This window comes from Scyliorhinus canicula, chromosome 10 (assembly GCF_902713615.1).
Source record: "Scyliorhinus canicula chromosome 10, sScyCan1.1, whole genome shotgun sequence".
In the NCBI taxonomy this organism is placed as follows: Eukaryota; Metazoa; Chordata; class Chondrichthyes; order Carcharhiniformes; family Scyliorhinidae; genus Scyliorhinus; species Scyliorhinus canicula.
Window position 1 is genome coordinate 106635070 of NC_052155.1, and position 14829 is coordinate 106649898.

Here is a 14829-nt window from a genome sequence, read left to right on the forward strand (position 1 = left end):
GTAAGCCTACTTGTGACACTAATAAAGATTATTACCTCACTAAAGCTGCGAGTACCTCATGTGGTGGCATGCTACCCTATCTAGTTTGTAAAAAACTGGCTCATTTCAGACTAGGAAGAAAAACACAAGTTCAGTCCCTCAATAAGTTGATTTCAACTGAGACAGCAGTTTAGATCCCATGAACCGTTCTCTTATTTCCAATATCATTTATGATGCAATCAGCCATTTTGTAAAAGATGTTTTATTTTTTATACATATATACGGAATGAAACAAAATGTGTAAACAAAGTTCAAACAGATCCATCGATGGGGCAATACGAGTTCCAGTTCCCCTCATTATTTCTGCTGCATGACTACAAAAGAAGAGAAAAGATTGAAAGATAAACTGATAACAATCATGACCACTGTCCTGCACATTAACATACTTTAAATCCTCTTACGAAAAGACAGTTAAACAAGACTGGAAACATATTTCCTTGTCCCTTTCAAATGAAGAAGAATTTCCCCTTCCCCCAAAACACAAACATAACAATAACCCCCACCACCTCAAAACATGTAGAACTTGATATGTAATCCCATTCCACCAAACACACCAATATATAGAGGAGTCTCAATTCATGATATTTGGCACCAGATTGGCAACCAATAGGTCATGTTTTTCATCTCATCAATGGCAAGATTGAGAATCAATTCTTAAAACCTGGCATTTCGTGGGCTAGCAACAAAAGATCCAATTGGAACACTGATATCCTTCAGAGAAAGGGAGCAACCAGGCTTACGGTGACTCGTTTCATCTTTCACATTTCAAATGAGAAGGTAAACAAATACCTGGGGCTGGATGCTCCGATTTTGCGGCCAAGTGCTGAAACTGGCGTGGGCACTGTGCCGTTTTTTACTGCCAAAATTGAAGCTGAACCCTCACTGATCCTGGGGCCAAAACAGTCAGATCCGTGGCCACGTATGGCGCTGGCCTGCAGCAGTCACGCTGTAAAACATGGCGCCGGCCATGCACAGACCCGACCTGCCATGCACAGACCCGACCTGCCAAATACTTCCCCCTCCCGGCCACCCCCCACCAATCCCCCCAGCAGCACGGCTACCGACCAACTGTGGTGGCACTGGACACAGTCCGCAGTCACGATGCCGGGTTCCCGACCTCCGAGACCTCACGTCCCCCGTGGGGTGGGGAACTCGGCCTGTCGAGGGCAGAGCATCAGGGTTGGGCCTTCCAATGATGCGGCAACGCCGTTCCAATAGTGTGCGCCACGCAACACGATGACGGCATTTCGGAGGGGGGCGGGAATAGAAAACAGGCGTCAAATTGGCACCACCCCAATTTGGCCATCGGAAGGGATTCTCCGCCAGATCACCGATTACGATATCGGCATCGGGCAACAGAGAATCCTGCTCCTGGTCTTCCCCCTCAGATGGACACAAGATCCTTTGGCAAAATTTGAAAAATTGCACTGGAGTTCGCCCAGTGAGCTAACCAATCTTTATCTTGTAGCTAACATCATAACTCAACAGATTATCTGATCTTTATGACCTTGTTATTTGTGGGACATTGCTGTGTGAAAATTGACTGTCATATTTACATTACAAGAGTGACCACAGTTTAAGAAAGTACTAATCGGACACAATGCTTTAGGGCATCCTGAAGTCATAAGAGGCACTATATAAATGTCACATGTTCTCTTCTTCACATGGTTGATTTTTAATGCCGTACCAAATGGACAGCACTGTTTTGGTAGCATAGTCCACATTCCAAAAAAATATCAAAAGTCACAAACTGAGAGCCCCACCATAAAGACTCGCTCTTTCACACCAAGTCACCCCTGCCCATTTAAATGCACCTCTCCCCGGCACTAAACAGTATTCCAGCCTCAACTAGACACTTTTAATTAAACTATCACTGAAGGACGGGCAAGCAAGAGTCAAAACACATAAGATGTAGAAGTAGACCACTTGGCCTATCGAAACTGCTCCTCCATTCAATGAGATAACGGTTGATCTGATAATCTTCAACTCCGCTTTCCAACCTTATCCCCTTTAACTCTTGATTCCCTTGCTGATTAAAAATCTGTCTTTCTCAACCTTGAACATACTCAACAACTCAGCTTCTACAAAGGATTCCAGATGTACTACCCTCACGAGGACATTCCTCCTCATCTCTGTCTTAGATGGACAGCCCCTTACTCTTGAGATTATGACTTCTGGTCCTAGATTCTCCCACAAGAGAAACAACCTCAACATATCTCCTGACAATTCCCCTGAGAATCCTATAAGTCTCCATCGGGTCGTATTGCATTCTTCTAAACTCTAATGAGTACTGGCCCAAACTACTCAACCTCTCCTCATAAGAAAATCCTTCCATACCCAGGATCAACTTCATGATCAGAAGCACATCTGTGCTGCAATGCTCCAAACACTCTTAGCATCAAAAATAATCAGCATGTAGCACAATCTGATTAGCAGATACAGAGGAGGATAGACTGCTAATCACCCACTGAGCCATAGATACTGCAGACCACACATTATGACTAAGGGGGGCATTATTAGCCGACACAGAAACTGGATCTTTTTTATTAACTAAAATAATTTTGCTGCATTTGTCACGAAGATGGGACTATGCTCAGTACTCAGCCACTGGAAGATAAGTGAACATGGCCCAGTGTAAGTCATTTCTGGAAGAAGAATCCAGAAAGGAAACACCACAGGCTGAATTTGCATTGTTATGAAACAGCTTCCTGGATAGCATCTCCCACTTCCGGGTATTGGAGCGTGGTAATAATTCGACCGATTTGATTATTGTATTCCAACGCACTCCTGGCCAGCCTCTCTCATTCTACCTTCCATACACTTGGAGTTCATCCTCTGCTACCCATGTTCTTATTTACATCAAGTCCCCCCATATCCATCAGCCCTATTCTCACTAAACTACAGTCAAGCAACATCTTGATTTTAAAATTCTCATCCTGGTTTTCAAATCATTCCTCATCGCTCTCAATCTCTTCAATCTCCTCCAATCCCACAACCTTTTGAGATAGCTGCACAATCTTATTCTGACCTCTTAAACATCCCTGATATTTTAATCTATCACAGCCACCTCCCGTGGTCCCCAGCATCACAGATGCCAGTCTTCAGTCAATTCCATTGACTCCATGGGATATCAAGAAATAACTGAAGGTACTGGATACTGAAATGGCTATGGGCCCTGACAACATCCTGGCAATTGTATTGTTTGTGTAGGGTACAGCTACAACACGCATCTACCTGACAATCTGGAAAATAGACCTGTTATGCCCAGTCCACATAAAGCTGGACAGATCTGTGCTCCTCTCATCCTTAGCAAAATTATATTGACATTGCTATCAAGCGGCACTACAGAGCAAAAACCTGCTCACTGATGCCCAAACATGCACAAAAGAGTCAAACTCAGGTGAAGTGAGAGTGACTGCCCTAGACATCAAGGCAGCATTTGACAAAGTGTGGTATAAAGGATCCTTTGCAAAATTGAAGTCAACGGGAATCAGGAAAACTCTCACTGGTTGGAGTCATACCTAATACAAAGGGAGATGGTTGTGGTTGTTGGTCAATCATCTCAATTCCAGGACATCACTGCAGGAGTTTTTTAGGGCAGTGTCCCATGCCCAACCAACTTCAGCTGCTTCATCAATAACCTTGCCTCATCATAAGAATCTAACCAGCACCCCTTGACATTTGATATCATCAGCATCAGTGAATCTCCCATCTTCAACATCCTGGGGGTCACCACTGATCAGAAACTGAACTGGACCCGCTATATAAATACTGTGGTTACAAGAGCAGATGTGGGGTTGGGAAGACTGCTTGATCAGCATCCCATCCACCAACTTAAACATTCACTCCTCCCACCACCAATGTACTGCAGCAAATCATGGGGTGATGATGGCATAGTGGGAATGTAACTGGACTAGTAATCCAGATGTCCAGGCTAACGTCCTCTCAAGACATGGATTCAAATCTCATCATGGCAAATGTTGGAATTCAAATTATATTAATTAATCTGGAATTGAAAGCTAGTCTCAGTAATAATGACTATGAAATCATAAAAAAACATTTGGTTAATGTCCTTTAGGGAAGGAAACCTGCCATCCTTACTTAGCCTACGTGACTAAAGATCCACAGCAATGTGGTTGACTCTCAACTGTTCTCTGGCCTAGCAAGCCACTCAGTTCATGGGCAAATAGGGATGGGCACCAAAAATTGGCCTTGCCAGCAATGTTCACATCCCAGGAATTATCTTTTTTTAAACCCACGACCTCTAGTAATTAGAAGGTCAAGGGCAATAGATACAAGGGAACATCGGCAAGTCACACTGGGCACGATCCAACGGCCACGGTGCGCTAGAAAAGCAGCTCGCTACAGCGCAGCGTGGCCAATAAAAGCCGGGAGACCACGCTCCTGGGATCTCCCCGGCTCACAACGCCTTGAGATCTAAACGTGATCTTGCGAGACGTTGCAATGTAAATCCGGCTCACTTTTTGACAAATCTGAATATTAGAGCGAGACAGTAAGTTTCACTCTAACGAACATTGCTGGCAAGGCTAATTTTTGGTGCCCATCCGAATGTTTTGGAATTCATCCCCTTTGCCTTGGAGACCTTGGGCGAACGCCATTCAGCAGTGGTCCCACAAATGGGGAGCAGATGGAATGGCACTCGTGGGGGTCTTCCAGGGGATCGGAGGCCCCCAGTTGAATGCCCTTTGTGCAGGGCGATACCTTGGCACTGTTGTGCCACCTGGGCACCCTGGCAATGCCAACCTGGTGTCATTGCCAGCTGGTTTGGGCACTGCCTAGGTGCCAAGCTGGCATTTTATGCACACGGGCAATCACGCAGAGGGTGGGAGGTGCCCTTGTGGGTGTTTGGAGGCGGCGGGGGGGGGGGGGGGGGGGGGGGGGATGCCGGGGACCATCCCATTGTGCGTTTGTGCTGGGCGGGGGGGGTGTCAAGTATCGCTTTGGGGGCCTTGGAAATCGGGACATCATTTTAAAATGGCACCCCAGTCTCTCGCTACACTGGGGAGTTCCAGTGAGCGGAGCTCCCCAGTGTACAAAATGGGGCTATGTGCGGCCTCGGCCGTGTGTTCCCCATGGTGGCCTCTTATACAACGCAAGTCGCGTTGAATAGCCATGTGTTTCTCAGCATGGAAGGCTGTGAAATATACAGCTGTACACGCTCGCTACAGGACTTTGTTCCCATTTGGGTAAGTTGTGCTCTTTGTAATATTTGTGAACAGTACAAGCATTGAGCTTCCTCTACACTGCCCCAATATCAACAAGGTCAAAACAAAATTAAATTACCATTTTGTTTCTAATTCATACATGTAGAAAACTAAGACGTTTTGTACCATTATCAGGGCAGGGACGAGACCAGTTCAAAAACACAGCATTTTTCAGCATAGGAGGCCGTTTGGTCCGTGTCTCAGAGCTCATTCTTTGAAAGAGTGATTCAGTTGTCCCACTAACTTTCTTCCCAATCTCACACTTGAGAAAAAAAAAAGAGAAATAAAAAAAACACCTTTCTCTCTTCTCTACAGACTGCACCAGGGAGGTGAAAGGATAGTTAATTTGCCCTCTCATTACTGAGTTAGGACAACCTAATCTGAGCATAATTTTATTTCCAATACATTAGATGATTTCATCTGATGACCAATAGAAAAAAAAATGTCCTCAACCGACAGAAAATACTCACCAATGTGTACACTCAACCTATGAAGTTTATCACCACCAGATGAAGAATGGTGCTGGCAAAGAGAAAGTCTGCAAATGCTCTTTCAGGTGAGATGCCAATGAAGTCTCCTTTGTTCTGAGGGTTGATCTGTATCCGCAAGCAAACTGTGGTCACAGAGGGAAATCAAGAGTAAATAATTAATGACAACTACTGCAGTCTCTACCATGTACAAATGCATCATTCAGGTTATGATCGAGTAACCATTGCACTCCTGTACAATTTAAATTAACTCACCAATTGACACAACCTATTACACCCAAGGCAATCAACACATAAAATGAGTAAATGCATTAGCAAGTGATAGCCCAAGACAACAATTAAATCAAGTCATTCTACGTTACCTTCAGCTGCAGACAACCAGGGTACAATAAGTTACATATTAATCTGTACACAAGAAACAAGACAAATGCAACCCAGCCAATTACCACCCTATCAGTCTACTCTGCATTGTCAGCAAAAGTGATGGAAGGAGTCATCAACAGTGCTATAATACAGCACCTACTCAGCAATAACCTGCTCACGGGCGCTCAGTTTTGGTCCACCAGGGTCACTCAGTTCCTGACCTGATTATTGCTTTGGTTCAAACATATGGGGGGGGGAAGGTGAATGCCAGAGGTGAGGCGAGTGTCTGCCCTTGACATCAAGGCAGCAGTTGACCGAGTATGGCATCAAGGAGTCCTAGCTAAACTGGAGTCATTGGGAATCAGGGGAAAGCTTTCCGCTGATTGGAGTCATACCTGGCACAAAGGAAGTGGTGGTTGGGGGTCAATCATCTCAGCTCCAGGACACCACTGCAGGAGTTCCTCAGGGTAGTGCCCTCGACCCATCCATCTTCAGCTGCTTCATCAATGACCTCACTTCCATCACAGTCTGAAGTGTGGATGTTTGCGGTTGAATGCACAATGTTCAGCATCATTCGCGACTCCTCCTATATGAAGCAGTCCATCGCCAAATGCAGCAAGACCTGGACAATATCCAGGCCTAGGCTGGATAGTGGCAAGTTACTTTCACATCACACAAATGGCAGGCAATGACCATCTCCTACAAGAGAGGATCTAAACATCACCCCTTGACATTCAATGGCATTGCCATCACTGAATCTCCCACAATCAACATCCTGGGCGTTACCATTGATCAGAAACTGAACTGGACTAGTCATATTAATACTGTGGCTACCAGGGCAGGACAAAGGCTAGGAATCCTACGGCGAGTAACTCACCTCCTGCCCCCTCAAAGCCTGTCCACCATCTACAAGGCACAAGTCAGGAATGTAATGTAATATTCTCCACTTGCCTGTATGAGTGCAGCTCCAACAGTACTCAAGAAGTTCATCCAGGACAAAGCAGCCCACTTGATTGCTCCTCCTGCCACAAACGTTTAAACCCTCCCCCACCAATGAACAGTGGCAGCCATGTGTACCACCTACAAGATGCACTGCAGTAACTCACCAAGGTTCCTCAGACAGCTCATTCCAATCCCACAACCACTACCATCTAGAAAGACAACAGCAGCAGCCACCTGGAAACCCCACCACCTAGAGATTCCCCTCCAAGTCACTCACCCCCTGACTTGGAAATATATCGCTGTTCTTCACTGCCACCGGGGCAAAATCTTGGAACTCCTGGTGGGTGCACCTACACCACAAGGACTGCAGCTCAAGGAGGCAACTCACCACCACCTTCTGAAGGGCAACTAGGGATGGGCAATAAATGCTGGCCTAACCTGCGACACACATATCCCGTAAATTAATTTTAAAAATTAAATATCAAATTCAGAACAAACCATCACCTGCTCACTCCCACCCCACTCCACTCCACCACCACCCACAACAAAAAACGACAGGTTTTCAAATCACTGACACCCAACATTCACTCCAACAACAGGCAACAAGGTGATGCAGCTGCCTCACACCAGGGACCCAGGTTCACTTCCAGCCTCGGGGTAATAGTCTGTATGCAGTTTGTACATTCTCCCAGTGTCTTTGTGGATTTCCTCCCGCGGCCCAAAGAGCAGATTAGGTGGATTGGCCATGCTGATGTGCCCCTTGGTGACTCAGGATGTGCTGATTGGGGGGGGGGGGGGGGGGGTGTTATGAGATAGGGTGAGAGAGTGGACCATGGGTAAGTTGCTCTTTCAGAGGTTCGTGCAAACTCGGTGGGCCGAATGGCCTTCTTTTGCACTGTAAACTCTGGTTCTATTCTAACAGTTCCCAGTGGCAATGGCCACCCTCACCCCGGCATTGATTTGGTCCAGATTCCCCTTGGGCTCTGCAATGGGATACCTCCTTCCACAGGCCAAGAGAGAACTCGCCTTCTATTCTAGACCTGCAATAACCCGGGCCCCGGCCTCACCTGCCAGCACGAAGGCCCCCACACAGGCGATGAATCCGGACAGGAAGGAGTTGAAGGGGAAGGTACCGACCAGCGCGCAGTAGAGAAACTGAGCTATTCCGCTCAGCGCCATGTACAGTAGGTACGAGTCCAGCAGCTTCAGCCGGAGCGGAGTCCCCGTCGCGTATTCCTGAGAAAAGCGACTGAGCACCGACAACACCGAACCGCGCATCATTCCAGAGAAGCCGAGCCGGGGGAACACAATCACCTGGACACTTAGCCCCACATCAGCAAACTCGCCAGGTCCCCGCGCCAAGCCTTCCGGGCAGAGCCGCAGCTGGTGTAGCCGCGACAAACAGGGCCGGGTTCCCAACGTTCCCCTCAGGAACACCTTATTCATGTTTTTCTCTGTTTATTTAAATCGTCCTAATCCTGAACCCACCCCCACCCTAAAGAAACAAAAACGTAATAAGAACATTTTGCACCTATTATATTCTTTTAGGTATTTTAAATGAGCACTTTCAAAATCAATATAAATCAATATTCGAGGATAATGAACTTGAGTAACACCATCCAGAAAACAATAACTTGCATTTATAAAGCATTTTAACCTAGTAAAGCATTCAAGGCATTTCACAGCAGTGTAATCAAACATAATTTATCATCGGACCATACTAAGAGTTATTAGGGCAAGACTAAAAGCTGGGTCAAAGAACACTGAGAGAAATCCAGAGTTTAGGGCCTTGACAGCTGAAGTCCCAGCTTCCAGTGGTGGAGCAATTAAAATCAGGGTTGCACAGGAGACCAGTCTGGAAGAGTGCCGATACCTCGGAGGACTTACTAAACAGCAGGGCAAGGTTTATCATAGAGGGATTTGAAAACAAGGATGAGAATTTTAAAATCGAAGCTGGTGAGTCTAGATCAGTAGGCACACAGGGGTGACAGCACATGAACAGAACTTGGTGCAAGTTACAAAACACCCAGAGTTTTTGGTGACCTCAACTATATATAGGGCCTAGTTTAGCACAGTGGGCTAAATAGCCGACTTGCAATGCAGAACAATGCCAGCAGCACGGGTTCAATTCCCGTACTGGCCTCCCCGAACAGGCACCGGGATGTGGCGACTAGGGGCTTTTCACAGTAACTTCATTGAAGCCTACCTGTGACAATAAGTGATTATTATATTATTATTATGGATGATGCCAGGTGAGAGACTGGCCAGGAGTCAAAAATAGAAAAGATTTGCATTCCCTTTCCAAGATCACTGGACGTCGACAAAATGCTTTACGGCCAAGTATTTTTGAAGTGTAGCCACCGTTGTAAAATTTGTGTGGTAGTCGGTATTAGGGGTATTACGGTACCTAGGTTGGAGGTACCTGATGCTGTAAGATCATTGGTGTTGGAGGTACCTGAAACTGTAAAATCATTGGTGAAGCCTGCCTGCTGGTTCCGCCCAGTAAGACGGAGTATAAGAGTCTGTGCCTCCCTAGCTGCTGCATTCTGTACCTGCGCTGCTGGGGGAAACATCTAGTTCAATAAAGCCTTCAATTGTCCTACAATCTCGCTTCGGGAGTTATTGATCGTGCATCAATTTATTGAACTAGATTTGAAGAATTGAGCTCCGCATCAAGCCGGAGTGTCTGCAACTTAGCCCCCACGCGGCAAACTCAGCGGCGACCTTTAAACACTGGCTGGCGTGTTTCAACGGATACGTCAGGACGGCCACAACTACACCCACGGAGGACCAGAAACTGCACGTTCTCCACTCAAGGGTGAGCCCAGAAATCTACATGCTCATCGAAGACGCGGACGGTTTCGAGGCTGCGACGACCGTGTTGAAAGGACACGACATCCGCCCAGTAAATCAGGTTTACGCCCGACATCTTCTAGCTACCAGACGACAAATTTCGGGGGAATCGCAAGACGAATTCTACCGCGCACTGCTGGTACTAGGTAGGAACTGTGACTGTCCGCAAGTTTCAGCCAACGGCCACACCGAACTTTTAATCCAGGACGCCTTTGTTACAGGTATACAGCCCTCTCAGATCCGCCAACGGCTGCTGGAAAAAGAGACACTAAGTATCAAGGAGGCACGGGCCCTCGCAAACTCCTTAGACGTAGCCTCCCGCAACGCCCGAGTGTATGTCCCTGACCGCGCGGCAGCTCCATGGGCAGCATGGACACCACCGGCAGCTGATTCCAATGCATCCCCCAACCCCCCACAAGCGTGTGCTGCGCGGCTGCCAGGCAACCCCGGGGGGCCCCGATGTTATTTTTGCGGGCAAGCCAAACACCCCAGCAACGCTGCCCGGCCCGCTCCGCAACTTGCAAGGGCTGTGGAAAAAAGGGGCATTTCGTGTAGGTATGCCAGGACCGGGCGGTCACCGCTGTCTCCGGGGGCGAACCGGGGCCGCCGCCATTACTCTCATCGGAGGCCATGTGAGGCCTGTGGGTGCCGCCATCTTCGATTCCGCAAGCCACGTGAGGACCCCGGGCGCCGCCATCTTGTTCCCCAGGGACCACGTGCGATTCATGGGCGCCGCCATCTTGCCCACCCCCGGCCATGTGCGACCCATGGGTGCCACCATCTTGGCTGGAGTCTCAAGACCCCGATTCGGATGACCGCACACCGACCGAGGAATCCCACCAGCTTCTGCCATGCCTCGCCTCGGTGACTCTGGACCAGTCTCGGCCCTAAACTCTTTCGACCACTACGACAACGGTACTCATCAACGGACACGAGACATCCTGCTTGATCGACTCCGGGAGCACAGAGAGCTTTATACACCCCAGCACGGTCAGGCGCTGCTCCCTCCCTATACACCCAGTTAACCAGAGAATCTCCCTGGCCTCCGGGTCTCACTCTGTAGAGATCAAGGGGTATTGCATAGCTAACCTCACAGTCCAGGAAAGAGAGTTTAAGAATTTCCGACTTTACGTCCTCCCTCACTTCTGCGCTGCCACACACCTGGGATTGGACTTCCAATGTAACCGCCAGAGCTTAACCTTTAAATTCGGCAGCCCTATACCCCCCCCCCCCCCTCACTGACTGCAGTCTCGCGACCCTCAAGGTCGAACCACCCTCCCTTTTTGAAAACCTCACCCCTGATTGCAAACCCGTTGTGGTGAATGTAATATATATATGTATATATGATAATTCACACTGTCTTTGTAAGCGCAGTAGCACTATCCTACTACTAGGGGGAGTAGCTCTGGGAGTACACAGGAACTTGTACTGGGCTCCACCCTTGGCTCCGCCCACGGCTCCTCCCCCTAGTGCAGCTGTATAATTACCCTTGTCCAGAGTCAGCCTGAGTTCACTAAGAGTTCACCAACGGGTAACAGGCTGGCCCTGAAGTAAGTCGATTAAAGCCTAGATTCATATCGGAAACACGTGTCTGGTGAATTGATGGTTCCATCAATTTAATCGACTTAAGAACAGTAAAGATCGATTATGGAATTGGCCCTCAAGCCTGGACGCCTGGAACTTGACCCGCAGGATGCAGAGGCTAAAGGAATCTTCTCCCACTGGATCCGGTGCTTCAAGGCCTACCTGGCAGAAGCGAGCACAGCCGAAACGACAGAGGATCAGAAGCTAAGTCTACTGCACGCGACGGTGAGCCACAGAATCTCTACGCAACTAAACTCGGCCAGTTCATATACTGCGGCGCTAGCAGTTCTCGAAAAAATTTATGTAAGGCCTATTAATGAAGTTTACGCTCACCATGTGTTCACGACTCGCCGCCAGCGGCCTACAGAATCACTCGCCGAATTTCTAAGGGAACTCAATAATTTGTCCAATGACTGTAATTACCAAGCGGTCACCGTGGCTGAACACAGGGAACTGGCGGTACGCGATGTTTTTGTAGCGGGCCTCAGGTCTAACTATGTGCGCCAACGACTGCTGGAAAAGGGGGCCCAGGACTTAGAAACGACTGTGGAAGCTGCTACCACGATGGAGGTCTCCTTCCACAGCCTTAACACGTTCCCCGCGGACCCCGTGACCCAATCATGGGCCCCCGACCAGCGACTCCCCCAGGCCTGTGCTACGCGGCCGCCCAGCCACCATGCTGCCCCAGCCAGCCACTATGCTGCTCCAGCCAGCCACTACGCTGCTCCAGCCTGCCATTTCTGCGGCCAGAACCAGCACCCATGGCAGCACTGCCCCGCCCGCAACGCGACCTGCAGCAGCTGTGGGCGAAAAGGCCATTACGCAAGAGTGTGCCTCGCTAAAAGGGCCCCAGCTTCCAACTCCCCAGTAACTCGAAGTAATCGCTCCCCTCACTCGCGGGGCCCGAAACGCTGCGGCCTATGCCCCGACTCCGCCCCCTCCTGCCACGTGCGATCCATGGGGGCCGCCATCTTGGACGCCATCTTCCTCGCCGCCCGCCACGTGCGATCCACGGGCCCGATCGGCATCTCCGCGCTCGGACAACTCTGCGGAACAATTCGAATTCGACTATGAACTCAGAGGGCAGTCATCACGGGGCCACTCCAGCACAGCTGATCGAGCCGCCGACTACCCGCAACTCAGCTCGGTCACCCTGGACCAATCACGACCAAAGAATCTATGAAAACCAATGGCGGAGGTTCATATCAACGGGTACAAAACGCCATGCCTCTTTGACTCCGGGAGCACGGAGAGCTTCATACATCCAGACCTGGTAAGACGCTGTTCGCTCCCCATTTTCCCCGTGCAGCAAACTATCTCGCTCGCTTCAGGCTCCCATTCGGTCGAGATCCAGGGGCGCACCGTCGCGACACTCACAATCCGAGGCGCTAGCTACTCGAAATTCAAACTCTACGTTTTGCCCGAACTCTGCGCGCCACTCTTATTAGGCCTAGACTTCCAATGCAACCTCAAGAGCCTCACCCTCAGCTTCGGAGGGCCCCTGCCCCCACTCACGATCTGCAGCCTCGCTACGCTGCGAATTCCCCCCCCTCCTCTCTTCGCCAATCTCACAAAGGACTGTAAACCCGTAGCCACTCGTAGCAGGTGGTACAGCCTGCAGGATAGGGTATTTATCAGATCAGAGATCTGAAGGCTTCTCAGTGAGTGGGTTATAGAGACCATCAATAGTCCCTGGAGAGCTCAGGTGGTGGTCATTAAGACCGGGGGGAAATTCCGTATGGTGGTCGACTACAGTCAGACCATAAATAAATTTACGCTCCTTGACGCGTATCCCCTCCCCAGGATTGCAGATATGGTAAACCAGATCGCCCAGTACCGGCTCTTTTCCACGGTGGATCTGAAGCCTGCATACCACCAGCTCCCAATCCGCCCGGAGGACCGCCACTACACGGCATTCGAGGCCAATGGCTGCCTTTTCCATTTCCTCCGGGTCCCTTTCGGCGTCACTAATGGGGTCTCGGTGTTCCAACGAGCAATGGACCGAACGGTGGACCAGTACGGGCTGCGGGCCACATTTCCGTACTTGGACAATGTCACCATCTGCGGCAATGACCAGCAGGACCACAACGCCAACCTCCACCGTTTTCTCCAGACGGCACAGAAACTGAATCTCACGTACAACAAGGAGAAATGCGTTTTCCACACAACCAGACTAGCCATCCTCGGCTATGTCATGGAAGACGAAGTCCTGGGCCCCGACCCGGACCGTGTGCTTAGAACTCCCTCTCCCTCATTGTCCCAAGGCCCTCAAACGGTGCATGGGATTTTTTTCCTACTACGCCCAGTGGTTCCCTCAATATGCGGACAAAGCCCGCCCACTCTTTAGGACCACATGATTTCCCCTGTCAGCCGAGGCACGCCAGGCCTTCGACGGCATCAAGGAGGACATCGCCAAAGCGGTCATGCGGGCGGTGGATGAATCCACCCCATTTCAGGTAGAGAGCGACGCCTCAGAGGTAGCTCTTGCAGCCAAGTTAAATCAGGCAGGGAGACTAGTTGCATTTTTCTCCCTTACCCTCTCCGCTTCAGAACTCCGACACTCTTCAGTCGAGAAAGAAGCACAAGCCATTGTGGAGGCTATCCGTCACTGGAGGCACTACCTCGCAGGTAGGAGGTTCACCCTCATCACCGACCAAAGATCGGTTGCCTTCATGTTCGACAACTCGCAAAGGGGCAAAATTTAAAATGACAAAATTCTGAGGTGGAGGATCGAACTCTCCACCTACAATTACGATATCAAATATCGACCCAGGAAGCTCAACGAGCCTCCGGATCTTAACGCACACCAGCGAGCTGACCCAGTCAGTCGGCTGTGTGACTCGTGAGATGATGCCTTGAGTTTGGAGACGTTGAAGTTCAGCTTTTAGCTTGTCCCGCAATGGAGCCGGCACCCTGCGTGGGGCATGAACGACCGGTATGGCATTCTCTTTAAGCAGGATTTTGTGGTAGCGCTGGTTCCTTCTGTTCAGAGAAGCCACTCCTGTACCATGTTATGCTTCTTGAAAGAATGCTCGAAGTCGTCTTTAAATTAAAGGATGGTTTATTGTGCTCCACAATAAATTACAGAATTGCACTTGAGAATATGCTGCTCTTCAATGTTCTGCAACTAGGCCCAAAAGACTTGCAGCCCTGAGTTCACTTCCACGTCCTGCCTCCTTAACCCTCCGGTTCAACTGGGCGAGGGCGGGCCTTCGGCGTTCCTCTTATATGTCCCCGCGCTGCCCCCTGGTGGTACTTCCATTTCCCATCAGCCCCTTCTGTACACACTCAGGCGAGGATCACTACACGGGGGGACATGCGCCAGCGCACAGATC

At 49.5% G+C, this 14829-nt stretch overlaps 1 protein-coding gene across 1 annotated transcript; it reads right to left on the bottom strand.

Annotated features, from left to right (window-relative positions):
* Window positions 1–223: 223 nt before the first annotated feature.
* dad1 (defender against cell death 1) lies at window positions 224–8365 on the bottom strand. The gene is made up of 3 exons (XM_038809504.1): window positions 8125–8365; window positions 5735–5877; window positions 224–353 (listed from the first exon to the last, which is right to left on the bottom strand). Exons 1-2 carry the CDS (start codon window positions 8336–8338, stop codon window positions 5747–5749), a joined length of 345 nt encoding a protein of 114 aa, XP_038665432.1. The 5' UTR covers window positions 8339–8365; the 3' UTR covers window positions 224–353; window positions 5735–5746.
* Between the last annotated feature and the right edge of the window lie 6464 nt (window positions 8366–14829).